The sequence below is a fragment of the Anolis sagrei genome, chromosome 4 (genome assembly GCF_037176765.1).
Source record: "Anolis sagrei isolate rAnoSag1 chromosome 4, rAnoSag1.mat, whole genome shotgun sequence".
Classification (NCBI taxonomy): Eukaryota; Metazoa; Chordata; class Lepidosauria; order Squamata; family Dactyloidae; genus Anolis; species Anolis sagrei.
This window is the reverse complement of record NC_090024.1, coordinates 1339066-1353940: the sequence shown is the minus strand read 5'-3', so window position 1 is coordinate 1353940 and position 14875 is coordinate 1339066. Positions and strand designations below refer to the sequence as shown.

General features: G+C 54.7%; 1 protein-coding gene across 1 annotated transcript in view; it reads left to right on the top strand.

Moving 5' to 3' along the window:
* PLEC (plectin) overlaps positions 1-10754 on the top strand; it is a 301817-nt gene extending 291063 nt beyond the window's left edge. The window contains exons 63-77 of the mRNA XM_067466996.1: positions 36-205; positions 520-679; positions 969-1188; positions 2238-2359; positions 2481-2624; positions 2719-2907; positions 3164-3281; positions 3665-3843; positions 5184-5346; positions 5506-5660; positions 6538-6612; positions 7923-8040; positions 9258-9430; positions 9525-9663; positions 10226-10754. Coding sequence (XP_067323097.1) covers positions 36-205; positions 520-679; positions 969-1188; positions 2238-2359; positions 2481-2624; positions 2719-2907; positions 3164-3281; positions 3665-3843; positions 5184-5346; positions 5506-5660; positions 6538-6612; positions 7923-8040; positions 9258-9430; positions 9525-9663; positions 10226-10251 — 2151 coding nt within the window. The 3' untranslated portion in view covers positions 10252-10754. The remainder of the gene's footprint in view (positions 1-35; positions 206-519; positions 680-968; positions 1189-2237; positions 2360-2480; positions 2625-2718; positions 2908-3163; positions 3282-3664; positions 3844-5183; positions 5347-5505; positions 5661-6537; positions 6613-7922; positions 8041-9257; positions 9431-9524; positions 9664-10225) is intronic.
* The last annotated feature ends 4121 nt before the right edge of the window (positions 10755-14875 follow it).

Here is a 14875-nt window from a genome sequence, read left to right as displayed (position 1 = left end):
CTTATCTCTTCCACGTCCCGTCTTGTTCCGCACAGGAGTTTCAGAAGGGCCTGCGCAGCAAGCGCCCTGTGTACGAGGCCACTCTGCGGAGCGGGCGCCTCCTCCGTGAGAAGGCTTCGCTGCCAGAGGATGCCCAGTCGCTGGAGGAGATGCTGCGGGAGCTGAAGGAGCGCTGGGGAGCGGTCAGCAGCTGGGCGGCCGAGAGGTAGGGCTCAAGGGTGGGGGAGGGGAATGACCAGGGTGAGACTGAGCTTTTGCCCTAGAACTCCCAAGTGGTCTGGCTCATGGGACCCCTCACAATGACCCTGCAGCTCCCCTTTGCTTGATGGTCATCCGTCCTCACTGCCCGATTGTCCACGTTTTGTACCTGGACACAGTCACTGTCTCAGCCTCTCCATTTGGATCTGGGTGTGGTTGGGCCACTTCCCGGCCACAGAAGGGCTCCCTGCAGCGGGCAAGTGTCAGTAGTCCGGTGCAGAGGAGAAGCTGGAGGCCACTGACCAACTCCTCCCTCGGCAGGCAGCGCAAGCTAGAAGAGAGCCTGCTCTTCTCCGGCCGCTTCACGGACGCTCTGCAGACCCTGATGGACTGGCTGTACCAGGTGGAGCCACAACTGGCCGAGGAGAGTCCCGTGGCTGGAGACAGGGACCTGGTCCTCTCCCTCATGGACAAGCACAAGGTCTGCAGGCGGCTTGCACGTTTGGACAGCCAGGGAGATGGGCAGAGATGGGGGAGGTGGGGACCCTCTACCAGGAGAGAGGTGGGGAGGGCCAGGGGCCACTGCCATCCCCACAAGCAGACCCACAGCAGAAAGGGCAGCTTGTGTTCCTCCCAGCCATCTCATAGATGTTATGGATCTGAAGGAAGTTTTCTACACATGCTTCCCTCCCTCTCTTCCTCTCTGTGGTGGTTGGGCTTGATGCCCTCCTGTTCCCCTCCCACCCTTTGAACCTGCCCACCGCGTGCAGGCATTCCAACGGGAGCTGGGCCAGCGGGCGAGCTGCATCAAGGCGCTGCAGCGCTGCATGCGGGACCTGATCCGGGGGAACGACAGTGGCGGCAGAGCCTCCTCAGGGGACGCACAGTGGCTGCACAGCCAGGTGGAGGAGCTGGGCCTGCGTTGGGAGCTCATCTGCCGGCTCTCCCTCTCCAAGCAGGACCGGCTGGAGGCCGCCCTCAGGCAGGCAAGTGGGCAGCTGTGGGGCAGCGGCAAAGGGTCATGCATCCTCTGCCAGGGGTCTCGTTTCTTTGGAAGAGGGTGTATCTGCAGCTGGTGGCAAAGGAAGGCATCTGGGCAAGAGGACCATTTTGCTGGGGCTGGGGCTGGGGCAAGGCTCCTGGTGCCCATTCTTGCCCTCTGTAAAGGAGCGTAAAATTACTGCCACCTAATCTGTGAGGAAGCCCAGTAGTTCTCAGCATCAACTTAGGAGCTGTTTTACAAAGAAGGATTTACTTAATTGATAGCGTAGCGTTTACTGTCCCTGGTTTGGTTTTACTTCTTAGGCAGGCTGTTTGACTTAGGAGAAACTGTATCAGGCAAGGCTTGAGGAGAACAGTAACAAATTTATTTAACAGGAGTGTAACATATTCAATTGTTTCTTCACAAGAGGCAGAAATCTTGATTGGTTATATTAGTAAAGTTTCATGAGTAACTTTAGGTACAGACTTTAAGAGGTTTCTGTAAGCAGATGTATCTTTCCTGGACAACTGTCCTAATAAAACAAATAAGCTAAAAGGCTTATTTAACAGAATTGGCTCCCAGCCAAACTTTGATTCTTAACCCAAAATCAATAATCCCCTGTAGCTTTATCACTACCGGGTCCTTTCCTGTAACCTCTTTGATCACAAAATAGTTCCCTGAATCTCCTACCCAGAGATTTCAGTGTTCACTGTAGCCCACCGGCTTACAGACTCTTCCCTGATTCTCCCACTAGAGAAATCAGTCCTTCTTGCAACTCTAATGGTCACAGACTCTTCCCTGATTCCCCCACTAGAGAAATCAGTCTTCCCTGTAGCTCACCGGCTTACAGACTGCCTATTTCAAACAGCTGCCGCGTGAAGTGACAGTTGGCTCCGCCCCCGTTGCTATGGCAACTCAGCTCAAGCCAAACCAGCCACCATCTCTAACAAAATATAATCCTACATACTTACCATTTATTAACTACTGTTTAAACAGCACATAACCATAAGAATAAAAGTTACACATCGTCACACCCTCCCTTTTGTGCACCAGGCAGAGGAGTTCCACAGACTGGTGCACTCCTTCCTGGGCCGCCTCTCGGAGCTTGAGAACTCCATCAAGTACGGGGCCCTTCCGGAGGACGTGGCAGCCATCCAGCAGAGCCAGGAGCACATGAAGGTGAGGCGCCCACCCCAGGGCTGCGCCATCGCCCCCCCCTTTCCGTGCCTGGACTTTCCCTGCCCTGACTGACCGCCCACTAACTGACCTTCCTCCCCACGCCCCCCCCCTCTGTCTCCAGGAGCTGCGCCAGGGACTGCAGTGCCAGCAGCTGGAGCTGGAGTGCATCGCTTCCCTGGGAGAGGAGATCCTGAGTGCCTGCCACCCGGATGCCGCCATCGCCATCAAGTCCTGGCTCACCATCACCAAGACCCGCTTCCAGGAGGTGGGTCCACAGAGCAGCGGCCACCCTCCCTTGCTGCCCCTTCCAGACATCTCCCTGCCCCTCAACTCACCCTGGTGCCCTGCCTTCCTGACAGGTGCTCAGCTGGTCCCAGCAGCAGGAGGAGCGCCTCCAGGCCCATGGGGCCTCCTTGGTGGCAGAGCAGGAGGAGGTGGCACGCCTCACGGACTGGATCAGAGCTGCGGAGGAAGCCCTGGGCCTGAGGGATGAGGAGCCCCTCCCGGAGGACACTCTGCAGCTGGAGGAGCTCAGCCGGCAGCATGCAGTGGGTGGCTCTTGCGGCAGAACAGAACCCCCCCCCCCCAAGAAGGCAGCCATGTTACCCGTGGCCTCGGCATGGACACCCATGGGGGCTAAGAGGAGCAGGGCAAGGGTTGCTCATGCCCAGCCCTTCTGCTCACCATCCCTACACAGGAGCCAGAAGGGTCCTTCTAAGGCTCCCTTTGCTCTTCTGGGCTGGAGATGGAGGAAGAGGATGGGGGCGGCCAGTTTTCCTGATGCGGAGCTGCCTTTCCTTCCAGGTCTTCATGGAGGAGCTGAACCGCAAGCAGCCAGAGGTGGAGAAGGTCACCAAGAGCTGCAAGCCCCCAGCGCCCTCCGAATTGGGAGCACTACCCGCCCCCCGCAGGCTGGCTTCCCGTGAGTGCCACAGATGGGGTATCCAGCTTGGCCTCCCACAGACCCGTCTTCTTGGGGTGGGAAGCCCTTCACTGGCCACAGCTTTGCTGCTTCTTGGACAAACACAGGGCTGAGCAGAGAAGGGGTTCACTGCTAAGTCTCCCCTTTTCCAAATGGACACCACACAGGGCTGCTTCACATCTTGCTCTGACCCCTTTCAGATGTCTTGAGGGAGCTGGGGGGCTTCCTGGGTGCACAGAGTGCATCTGAGGCTGCTAGGGTTCCTAAAGGCCCCATATCAGGTTCTTCCTCTGCCTTTCCAGAGGGCCACAAGCAGGATGGGGAGGGCACCCGGGATCCATCCCTCCTATTTTTGAGGCTGAGCTCTGCCTCCTTTTTCTCAGGGCGACGCAGCATCGGGAGACTTTGCCCCAGAGGTCCTGTTGCCCGGCTCCAGGAGGAGGAGCACCCGGGGCCCCAGAAGCCCCTCCTGACCCTCCTGGCCCACCGCTGGCAGCAGCTCTGGCTCCTGGCCCTCGACCGGCAATACCGCCTCCAGAATGCCCAGCAGCGCCAGAGAGAGGTACTGGGGGGGGGGGGCAAGGTGGATGCGGGGTCCCCATCTTTGTGGGGTTTAGGAGGTTGGTGGTTGCATTCCAAGGCTGGGAACACACACTCCAGTCCAAGGTAAAATAGCAAAGCGGTTTATTGAGGAATATATATGAGTCGCCTTCGGGCTGAGAAACGCGGTATATAAATATGGTAAATAAATAAATAAATAAATATGAAAAGCAATTCAGCAAAAGTATAAAAAACCAAAGTCCAAATATGAGGAATAATCCATAGAAATCATAGTATAGGAGTAGCATCAAAAACCAGGAATACAAAAGAAGAATAAATCCAAAACAGGAGATTCAGGAACAATCCTCAAAAACTTGGAAGCATGAGACACAAACAAAAGGAAACATGAAGCATGGAACTAGAAATCCTTTGACTTGACAGAAGTTTTATATGGACTGGTAAACCCATTTGCTGGTCTAGCAAATATATAGAGAAAAACATGCCTTCTCCCCTAGAAAACTGATAAGAACTTCTTGGCTAATAGGTGTCTTGGCCTTTGTAAACTCTCCCGAGAAGCTCTATGTTGACGGAATGTTAATCTCCTATCTAACCGCTCATTAGTCTCTTCACTTGGACTTTCCTTTTCATCCTCTGAGCTCAGATCTGTTTCTGACCTGGCTTCCCTAGTAAAATGCCTTTCTGGAATGTGGCCTACAGACACAGACCACTCCTTTCCAAGTCTCTTGGTGGCTTCTGCTCCTGGTGACTTGCAGACCCAGAATCCCCAGTGTCATCAGAATGACTAACAAGCCCAGAATCTCCAGAGAGATCAGGTGCAGGCACAATCAAAGGCTGAACTACAAAAGTGGCTCTGTGTGCACCTGCACTCTCTTTAGGACAAAACTCTGGGAAAGAGGTCACATCCTGGTCAGTCATCCTCACCACCAGGGCAGGACCTACTGTGTCACCCCCTTTGTCCACCTGCAGACGACCCTAGGTCCAGGCAGGGGCCGGACTGACCAACCCCTCTTTCTCCCCTGGTGAGGAGAAAGGGTGGCACCCCTTCTGCTCTCCATTTGCCAGAGAAAGAGAGGGAGGGAGGTTTGGATTGGGGTCCCCCTCTTCTTCTAAGGGCCACCCAAAAAGTCTGGTGGAAGGAGGGCCCACGAAGGTAAGGTAAGGCAGCTGGCTCCACTCGCATGACCGAGTGCCCAGCATCCTGGGCTGAGGAGGGACTGGCACAAGGACTCTCCCCAATGCCCTCCTGATTGGCCAAGGGGCTGGGCTTTGTTTTGCCCCTCCTCACCCTAAGCCCACCCTGTTGCCCTCTCCCCTCCTCTCTTACCCCTCCCCCCCCCCAAGCTGGAGGCATTCTCCCATTTTGACTTTGCCGTCTGGCGGAAGCGCTACCTGCAGTGGATCAGCCGCCTGAAGTCACGGGTCCTGGACGTCTTCCGGGGCATCGACCGGGACCAGGACGGGCGCGTCTCCCTGCAGGAGTTCATCCAGAGCGTCCTTTCCTCCAGTGAGTCTGCGCGGTGGCAGGGATGGGGACATCTGTGTTGGGGAGGAGGGGGACACATGTATCCTGGGCCCCTTCACAGCCTGCCCCAGTGCCCATCCTTTGTGGCTGCGAGAAGGAAGCGTGGAGCACCTGCTTACCCTCGTGTGTCCCCTTCCCCAGAGTTCCCCACCAATGCGCTGGAGATGAACGCTGTGGCCAACATCTTCGACATGAACAGGGACGGCTTCATTGACTACTACGAGTTCGTCAGCACGCTGCACCCCACCCGGGATCCAATGCACAGGGCGGCTGACGCGGACCAGATCCAGGATGAGGTACAATCGTAATAGTGCTTTATTCTTATCCCACCTTGAGTCCCTGGTGCAGGAGGGGCTCAAGGCGGCAGGCAGGAAGGGCACTACCCAGAGGAGGCCGGGAAAATGGGGGCACCAGATCCCCTCTCCATGGAACAAGGCTATAGTTTTGCTCCTAAAGCCACAAAAGTGCATTCAGATCCAAAGAAACCGGCTCTGAAGAGGGTGGCTGAGGGTCAGTCAATCTCTGGAAATCAGCCCTCCCCAGAGTAGTGCCCCCCCCCACCCCGCAGAAGGATAAGCACTCCAGTTAGCCACCTGAAGTCAGCTTGGCACCATTTGCACTGACCCTGGCAGCCCTGGGAGTTGTAGTTTTGACAAAGGTCTCTCACCAAACTACAACTCTCAATATTCCATAGTAGAAAGAGGAGCTCTTCTCGGTTTGGTTTTTTTTTTTTTCAGTGATTGGTTTGGGGGTGCGGGGGCAAAATACTGTTTGTTTACATTTGAAAATTACCTAGGGCCGGCCCTGGTGGGGGGGGGGGAGGAATCCCTCAGCCTAATCCTATCTCTAGTCTCGCTGCTCATTGAGGTCTGGAAACTTGATGACACAAGAGACTTGCGCATTCCAGGGATGAAGCCCAACATCTCCCATTCAGGCAAAGCGAAAGACACTCCAGATTTTACAGGAAACATGTTACCGTAAATGCCGTGAGAAATGCCAAGTGCAAAGGAAGGGGCCCTAAAGATCTTGTTGCAAACACATGTGGGCTAATGGAACACACTGAAGAATGGGATTCATCGATCACCCCGCCCCTTCCTATGTCGCCAAGTGCAGTTCCAGAGCGGGCCTCCCCCCAAGTGAGCCCTCCTCCACCCCGGTCTTCCTGTGTTGCAGGTGAACCGGCAGGTGGCCCAATGCAGCTGCGCCAAGCGCTTCCAGGTGGAGCAGATCAGTGCCAACCGGTACAGAGTGAGTGCCTTTCGGCATCCCTCCATCCCCTCTTCCTGCCTCAGGCCCCTGCTCCAGGGTGAAGGAGATTTCCCTTTCCGTGGGGCATCCATGGCTGTTTGTCCTCTGGTATTGCCCTCTGTAAACAGGATTAAGGAACGAGGGGTCCCTTAACGCATGTGTGACGGGGGGAAACCTTTCTATCCCACCGCTGCCACCAATGTAAGGGAGAACACGAGGCGAGGAGTCTCTAATCACACCTGTGTGACAGGAATTTGCGTGAGGGAATAACAAATGATGCGAGAGACCGATGATACTGGTAGATTTTTGCCGCCACCACCTCAATTTTATTGTTTGAGGAAACAAAGGTGTGAATGTATTTGAGGTAAAATCCACTTAAGCTTCCGGTTCTTCTTTCTGGGCTCCTTTGCTTGCTGACTGGACTATAAAGGGATTTAGATTGATTTGGTTTCACTAAGTATGACAGACCGAGGCAGACACCAGTTAACGATGAACTAATAACAGGTTTATTGGACTTTAAGAAGATGACAACTCATAAAATGAGAGGTACACACGCGTATTTCTGTTACTGAGGCTTAGGCTTACTCGACATAAAGTTTCTACAAAAGGTGTAGCTTTTACTTGAAGTGAGTTCCCTTCTTCACACTATTCAACTCTTTGAAACAGTGTGTTTCTAAGATCAGTCCCCCTGACTGTCTTACAGAGTAACCAGACTTTCTCCAGTCTACTCTCCACTATAGGGCAATAAGCCTTCTTGTATTATCTCCTAAATACAAGCTGACAAGTCTTCTCACTGACTATCCTGGTCCAGCTTGGCTGAAGCCCTTGTCCCCTTCTTATTCCCTAACAGCTTGACTCACTCTAAAGCTTCCTTCTCCCTGTCTAAATCCTCCTTCTCTCTTAGAATCCTTCTCTCTCTCTGTTCGTTAGAACCCTTCTCCTCTGTCTCTGTTAGAACCCTTCTCTCCCTCCTGTCAGAAGTGACAGCCTTTTCCCCTCTCACCCAACTCCTCCCCTTGGTGCTTAAACCAATCAGGAGTTGGCTGACCCCTCCCCTGCCTCCTTGCCTCTCCCAAGATGTCAGCTATTTCTAAGCTTCCCCACCAAGATGGAGACCCAGCCCACTGACTCTCAGGCTTCAGCCTAGCCGGCAAAGGTTAGAATCTATTACACCCTCCAATACCAGAGGACAAGCCCTGCCTTGCCCAAAGCCCTTCCTATCCTTTGGGGATCCACCTGGGGTTTTGGGGGGCGACCGGTCACTCAGTCCCTGCCCCCACCGACTGTCCTCTCCCTTCCCCCCATTCTAGTTTGGGGAATCCCAGCAGCTGCGCATGGTCCGCATCTTGCGCAGCACCCTGATGGTGCGGGTGGGAGGAGGCTGGATCGCGCTGGACGAGTTCCTGGTGAAGAACGACCCCTGCAGAGGTGAGTGCCCAGGAAGCGGGTGTGGGTCTGCAAGGCTGCTGGACGGTCAACAGAGAGGCCCTCAAAGAAGGCTCAAGGGACTCGGGTCCAAGCACGACATTGATACGGCAAACATTCAATGCCGGGACATGAAATATACACAAACATTAAAATCACTTATATCCACTTTAAGATCATCTCAGACCGCTGTGACCTTCAAGACCACCTGCTCCCTCCCTTGAGGAGCCCCTCTCCTCCTCACCTCACAGGTGGGGGCCACCAGACCACCCCCACCCCCAGAATCCTGAGGGAAATGCCTGCACTCAGGTCTCCTTTGTTGCCCACTCTCCCAGTCTTCTGGGTGCCTGCACAGTCCTTGCCTCAGATCAGACAATAGCACCCAGAGGTCAGCAGACAAGGGTCATCACTTGGATTTTCCTCCCTTACCCTTGGCCCTTGCCCGCTGGAGAGCTCCCATGGAGGGAGTTAGTCTCCTATCTGGACACCCAGGGCCCTGCCTCCTGAGCCCTTGCCTCAGAGCAGACAGTAATGCCTGGAGGTCAGCAGGCAAGGGTCATCACTTGGACTTTCCTCCCTGACCCTTGGCCCTTGACCCCTGGAGAGCTCCCGTGGAGGGAGTTATTCTCCTATCTGGACACACAAGGCCCTGCCTCCTGAGCCCTTGCCTCAGAGCAGACAGTAATGCCTGGAGGTCAGCAAGCAAGGGGCATCACTTGGACTTTCCTCCCTGACCCTTGGCCCCTGACCGCTGGAGAGCTCCCGTGGAGGGAGTTATTCTCCTATCTGGACACACAAGGCCCTGCCTCCTGAGCCCTTGCCTCAGAGCAGACAGTAATGCCTGGAGGTCAGCAGGCAAGGGTCATCACTTGGACTTTCCTCCCTGACCCTTGGCCCTTGACCCCTGGAGAGCTCCCATCGAGGGAGTTAGTCTCCTATCTGGACACACAGGGCCCTACCTCCTGAGCCCCTGCCTCAGAGCAGACAATAACACTCAGAGGTCAGCAGGCAAGGGTCATCACTTGGACTTTCCTCCCTGACCCTTGGCCCCTGACCACTGGAGAGCTCCCGTGTTAGGACATGCATGGCCCGGCCTCCTGAGCCCTTTCCACCAATGAAGCCCCAGGCTCAGGATGCTCTGGCTTTGGACCCAATGCTTCTCATCCGAGATTGACGTCCACTGCCCCCTTTCCCCCCTTTCCCCCCAAATGTGTGCACAGTGAAGGGGAGGACGAATGTCAAGATCAACGAGAAATACCTCTCCGCGGACCCTCCGGGGGCCAAAGGGGGCAGCAGCCAGTCGGCCCCCGCCTCCAAGGCGCTCTCGCCCAGCAGCTCCAGCCTCAGCCTCTACAGCAGCGCCTCCGCCCCCAGCAGCCCCCTCGGCAAGAAGGTCAGGAAAGGGCTCTCTGGGCAAAGCGGGGTGGGGAAGTCCGGTCCCAATGAGCCCCCCAGCCAGATGCAGCCCCTCTCTGCTTTTCTTTCAGGCAGTCCTGCGCAGGACGCGCTCCGGGGACCGGTGCCCCCGCTCTTCCTGTGCTCCTCGCGAGGAAGACGGGGCCGAGGCAGCCTTTGCTGGCCTGGCGCCGGACGGAGAGGACCCTCAGGCTGAGGCCGGGCCCCCAGGTGAGGGGCCCTTAGGGGAGGGCGGCCGGGCTGGGGAACTTAAAAGTATGCAACCAGGAAATTATGAGACTGCCTCATTGATGAGATGAGAGGAAGGAATAGAGCAGGCATGGGGCAACTTCAACCTTTCCTCCAGGTGTTTTGGACTCCAACTTCCACCATTCCTAATGTCTGTTTCCAGTCAGCACTCTCTTCACTCTCCGAGGTGAAAGTGGCAGTTAAAACCGTTTGTCTCAGCAGCAAGCAAGAGACAGTAAACAATCAGGAAGGGGCCTGAGGCTATCAAGAATGGTGGGACTTGGAATCCAAAACACCTGGCCTGGATTAGAGAGTGATGAAGGACAGGCAGGTATTTGGGGAGGAATGAGGAAAAGGATTCCCTAACTGTTTCCTCTTTGAGGACCGTAGCCTTGAGCGGGGTGTTGTTGAGCTGCAATAGCCGTGACCGCTGCAAAGCTGCACAGACCGGGAAACAGAGGCAGTGCGGGGTCACCCCCAGCTTCCCCTTATACATAAGTGTGGGTGCGCTTTCCCGTCCAACCATTGTGTTCTTCCCTTTCAGACCCGCCTGGAGAGCCCCCGCCCTGAAGGAGGATGGAGCCACAAAGCTGCCTGCCTGTGGGGCTCCTGTGGGGTGGCCCTTCCTCCCGTGGGGCCCCTGGAAGGAGGGAGAGGGGCGGGAGAGCAGGCGGGCCACTTCTCGGAGAGCTCAGAGGGGGCCGGGACCCGTGCCTGTGGGCCTGCCCCACACAGTCCCTTGCACACGCTTGCCTTTGGCCTCCCTCGCCCTCCTCCTTGCCATCTGGGGAGATGACTCCATGGGGTGCTCTCCTGCTGGTTTGGGGTCACTGGCCCTCTCCAACCTCTGCTTCTCTCTGTGGAGGAAAGGCACCCTTCACCCGGGAGGTCCATGGGAGGGAAGGAAGGAAGGAGGGGGCCTGGTGAGCCCAGGGGTCACACTTGCCTGGCCCCTGCCCCCTCTGCTCCTGGGGGACACCCCTCTCCTCTAAGGGTCAAGCAGGGCCAGGATGTCTCTCTGGTTGGGGCAGTGCTACCTCCCCGGGAACAATAAAGACTTGGAGATTTCTGTATCCTGCCTTTCTCCCTCTCTCTTTCTGCAAGGGTGGGGGGGGGGCTTCAAAGGGGGTCTCAATGTCAGGTGGGAGGGGGTGGCGGGATGGCATGGCTTTGCTCCTGGGCATCTGCACCTGTTGGGCCAGAGGTCTCCTCGAGAACCTTGGCCGGAGCTCCTTGATGCCAGGCCAGGTGGACAGCCAGTTCTGCCTTGGCACCCCTCTCTTTCCTCACACAAACCCTGGACAGAATGGCCTGCGCTGAGTAAGGTCCAGGGCGGGTGGGGTGGGTGGTCTTTGTCTTGTAGGGGAGAATCAACATGATTGAAATCCAACCTCCCATGAGAGAACCCAAGCCACTGCACCCCACACTCCACAGACCTTCTCTGAATCAGTAAAGCTGAACAGCTATTATTATTACTACTACTACTACTCAGAAGCAGCCCTAGGTAATTTTCAATGGTAAGCAAACAGTATTTTGCCCCCCCCCCCAACCAATCATTGATATATATTTTCTGTTTGTCGTGGGAGTTCTGTGTGCCATATTTGGTTCAATTCCATCATTAGTGGAGTTCAGAATGCTCTTTGATTGTAGGTGAACTATACATCCCAGTAACTACACTTACCGCACTTGCTCCCTTGCCTGGCCCGCTTTGGGTCCAGAGGCGTGCCTGAAGACCCCGGCGTGTGCACCAAAGTCACCTCTTCTCCTGACTTTCTCCTCAGCCATTGGGACCAAGAGAGAGAGAGAGAGAGAGAGAGAGAGAGAGAGAGAGAGGTGGAGATGCCCACCTTTCCTGAAGGTAGGTGCAAAAACAAAGGAGGGAGCGGAGGTGGGAGATAACTCCAGCTGGAGGGGCTCTCTCTCTCTCTCTCTCTCTCTCTCTCTCTCTCTTGGTCCCAATGGCTGAAGAGAAAGTCAGGAGAAGAGGCGACTTTTGGTGCGCACGCTGGGGTCTTCAGACACGCCTCCAGACCCGAAGCGGGCCAGGCGTGGTGGCTCCGTTCCTTGGCCCACCCGCGGATTGGGGAGAGGAGGCAGGTGGAGCGCCGGGGGATTGGGAAAGGGAGCCGGTCATGGGGAAGGGATCGAACGCAGAGAATGATTAAGCGCCGGCTCTGCTCGCGAACCCGGTGGCCGGTGGAGCAGGAACGAGAGGGGCTAGGCGAGGCTCAAGGGCCCGGCCCCTTTGGGAAGAGGATCGCCCAACAGCGAGGCAACAAAGCCGAGGCTCCCCCCGGACTGCCAGGGCTGTTGTGAGGTGAGGGGGCGCTCCTCAAGTGGCGGTCGAGGGGCATTTACAGAGGCGCCTCTGCACCCCCGGCAAAAAGAAGTGTTCTGCAACCGCTTACTTCGCGTAATAGACGAGCCGCCCCTGCTGCTACTACTACTACTACTACTACTTTATTTATATATATATACCGCTTTATCTCTCCTGCAGGAGACGCAAAGCATCTTAACATAAGAGCATCAGCACACAATTTCCAATTCACAAATTCGCAAACATTATTTGTTTGTTTGTTTGTTTATACCCCACTCTTCTCACCCTGGAGGGGTCTCGGAGCAGCTTTACAGAATACACATACAGCAAACATTCAGTGCCGCTCAATTATACAATAAAGGCAGTTTTTCCCATCTTATTTCCGGCATCTTGGAGGCTGTGTTCAACTCTGGCCACAGGGGGTGCTCTCGCGCCATCTTCCATGACAAGGAGCTTTCCTCCTATTGATATCATAGAATCAAAGAGTTGGAAGAGACCTCCTGGGCCATCCAGTCCAACCCCATTCTGCCAAGAAGCAGGAATATTGCATTCAAATCACCCCTGACAGATGGCCACCCAGCCTCTGTTTAAAAGCTTCCAAAGAAGGAGCCTCCACCACACTCCCTCCGGGGCAGAGAGTTCCACTGCTGAACGGCTCTCACAGTCAGAAGGAAGCGGATACTAATTTGGTGCCTACGATACCTTTGTATGTACTATTCAGATAGAAAACTGTGATCCTTTAAAGAAAATATATTATCTGAGAAATGTTGATGGAACACAAATAGCTGGAAAATACTGCACTTTATGCAACAAGCACAAATTGATGCGCCCACTTGCTCAGCTGGTTCGAGGTTTTGGGCTTGTGACTGGATGGCTGTGTGCCAGCAGGTTGAGGGTGAATCCAGCAAATACGGAGATCCTATGGGTGGGTCGACCGGGCAGTGGGGACATCCAGCTGCCTACCCTGGATGGCGAGGCGCTACGCCCGTCATCGTTGGTCAAGAGTCTGGGAGTCCTTTTGGATCCTCTGCTGAGGATGGAGGCCCAGGTCTCCGCCGTGAGCAGAACCGCCTTCTTTCACCTGCGGCAGGCTAGACGGCTGGCCCCCTCCCTGTCCAGGGACGACCTCGCTACGGTGATCCAGGCCATGGTCATCTCAGGACTGGACTACTGTAACGCCTTTTATCAAACAGTTTAATTAAAACAGCACTTACTTGCTGGCTGTATTTATAGTCCAAAATATAAAACATAAAGATAGCACTCAGCCACAGAATAAACAAAAACGATAGCAAAAGCTACACCGTAGTCAAAGGGTCCAGTCCAGTGGTCAAGCGCCGAGAGTTCGATAAACAAAGTCCAGGGATCAAGAGTCTATACCGTAGTCAAAAGCCAGTCCAAAGGTTCAAGGTCCCAGGGTTCCAAGATTACAGGAGACAGGTCAAGATACCGAAAATCCAACAGACCTGGGGGGGGGGGGGGAACCAGTAGCATCCACCACCAAAATATGACAATACTTTTCTCCCGAAGATCAGTGCCAAGGCTCGCTCCTTATACTTTTTGAGAGAAATCGGGGCTTCAAGGGTTGCCGCTGTTGTTTATTTGTTCAGCTGCTTCTGACCCTTGGTGACCTCATGGACCGGCCCAGGCCAGAGCTCTCCGTAGCCACCCCAGGGGCTCCTTCAAGGTCAGTCCAGTCCCTTCAAGGATGCCATCCACCCACCTTGCCCTTGGTCGGCCCCTCTTCCTTTTGCCTTCCACCTTCCCCAGCATCGTTGTCTTCTCTAAACTTTCCTGTCTTCTCATGATGTGGCCAAAGTGCTTCATCTTTGTCTCTAGTCTCCTTCCCTCCAGTGAGCTTTAGTCGGGCTTTCTTTCCTGGAGGATGGACTGGTTGGATCTTCTCGCAGTCCAAGGCACTCTCAGAACTTTCCTCCAGCACCACAGCTCAAAAGCATCTCTCTTCCTTCGCTCAGTCTTTCTTTCTGGTCCAGCTCTCACATCCATAGGTGACTACGGGGAATACATTGCTTTGGCTATGCGGATCTTCCTTGCCAGTGTGATATCTCTACTCTTCACCCTTTTGTTGAGATTGATCCTTGCTCTCCTCCCAAGAAGGAAACGTCTTCTGATTTCCTGGCTGCTCCACTGCCTTGGACCTTGATTTAGAATGAATGCCAATGTGCTGGGGCCATTTTAGTTTGTCTTGTGCGTGAATTGGTTATAAGTGTGGAGATCAGTGCACAGAAACCAACAGACAATATTCCCAGAGAGTGTTGTGGAGTGCTCTTTTGATTCTGAAGGAGAAGGAGAACAGGAGGTTTAAGAAGCCATCTTCATTGCGCCTAGAAATACAAACCCTGTCTGTGCAGGTCCAGCTGTACCAGGAGCTCCAATTTTGTTTGCTTTGCATTGAATGTTTGTTGTAGTCCTAAGTTTCAGGGACTCTGCAGATAGGTGGCCTCTTTTGGCTGCAATCATAGGGCAAGCCACCTGTCAATTATAGTTAGGTTCCCTGGTCCCGCCCCCTTTTTGGGTTTTGGAGGGAATAGGAGCCAGTTTGGATTCAGTCCACACAGAGAAGCCTTTCACGCAGGACATAATACCAAGAGCTCCTGTAGAAAGCTTTGTCTTCTACGGCTTGGCCGGGGAGATATACAGCCCACAGCTTGGCCAGGGTTATAGAGCCCTACAGTTCCTTTGCTGAAGGACTTCAGTCAGCCATTACAGAAACCTGAATTCTTTTCCCCCTGGAAGCCTACAAAGTTCTGCTTGGTAAGGGTCACTCGCGGAAGCCAGACGCAGTTGGTACCGGGTGCAGGGGCTCCACGCCATCAGAGGCAAAGACAGACTGCCCAGATTAGAAGTTAAGGATTTCCC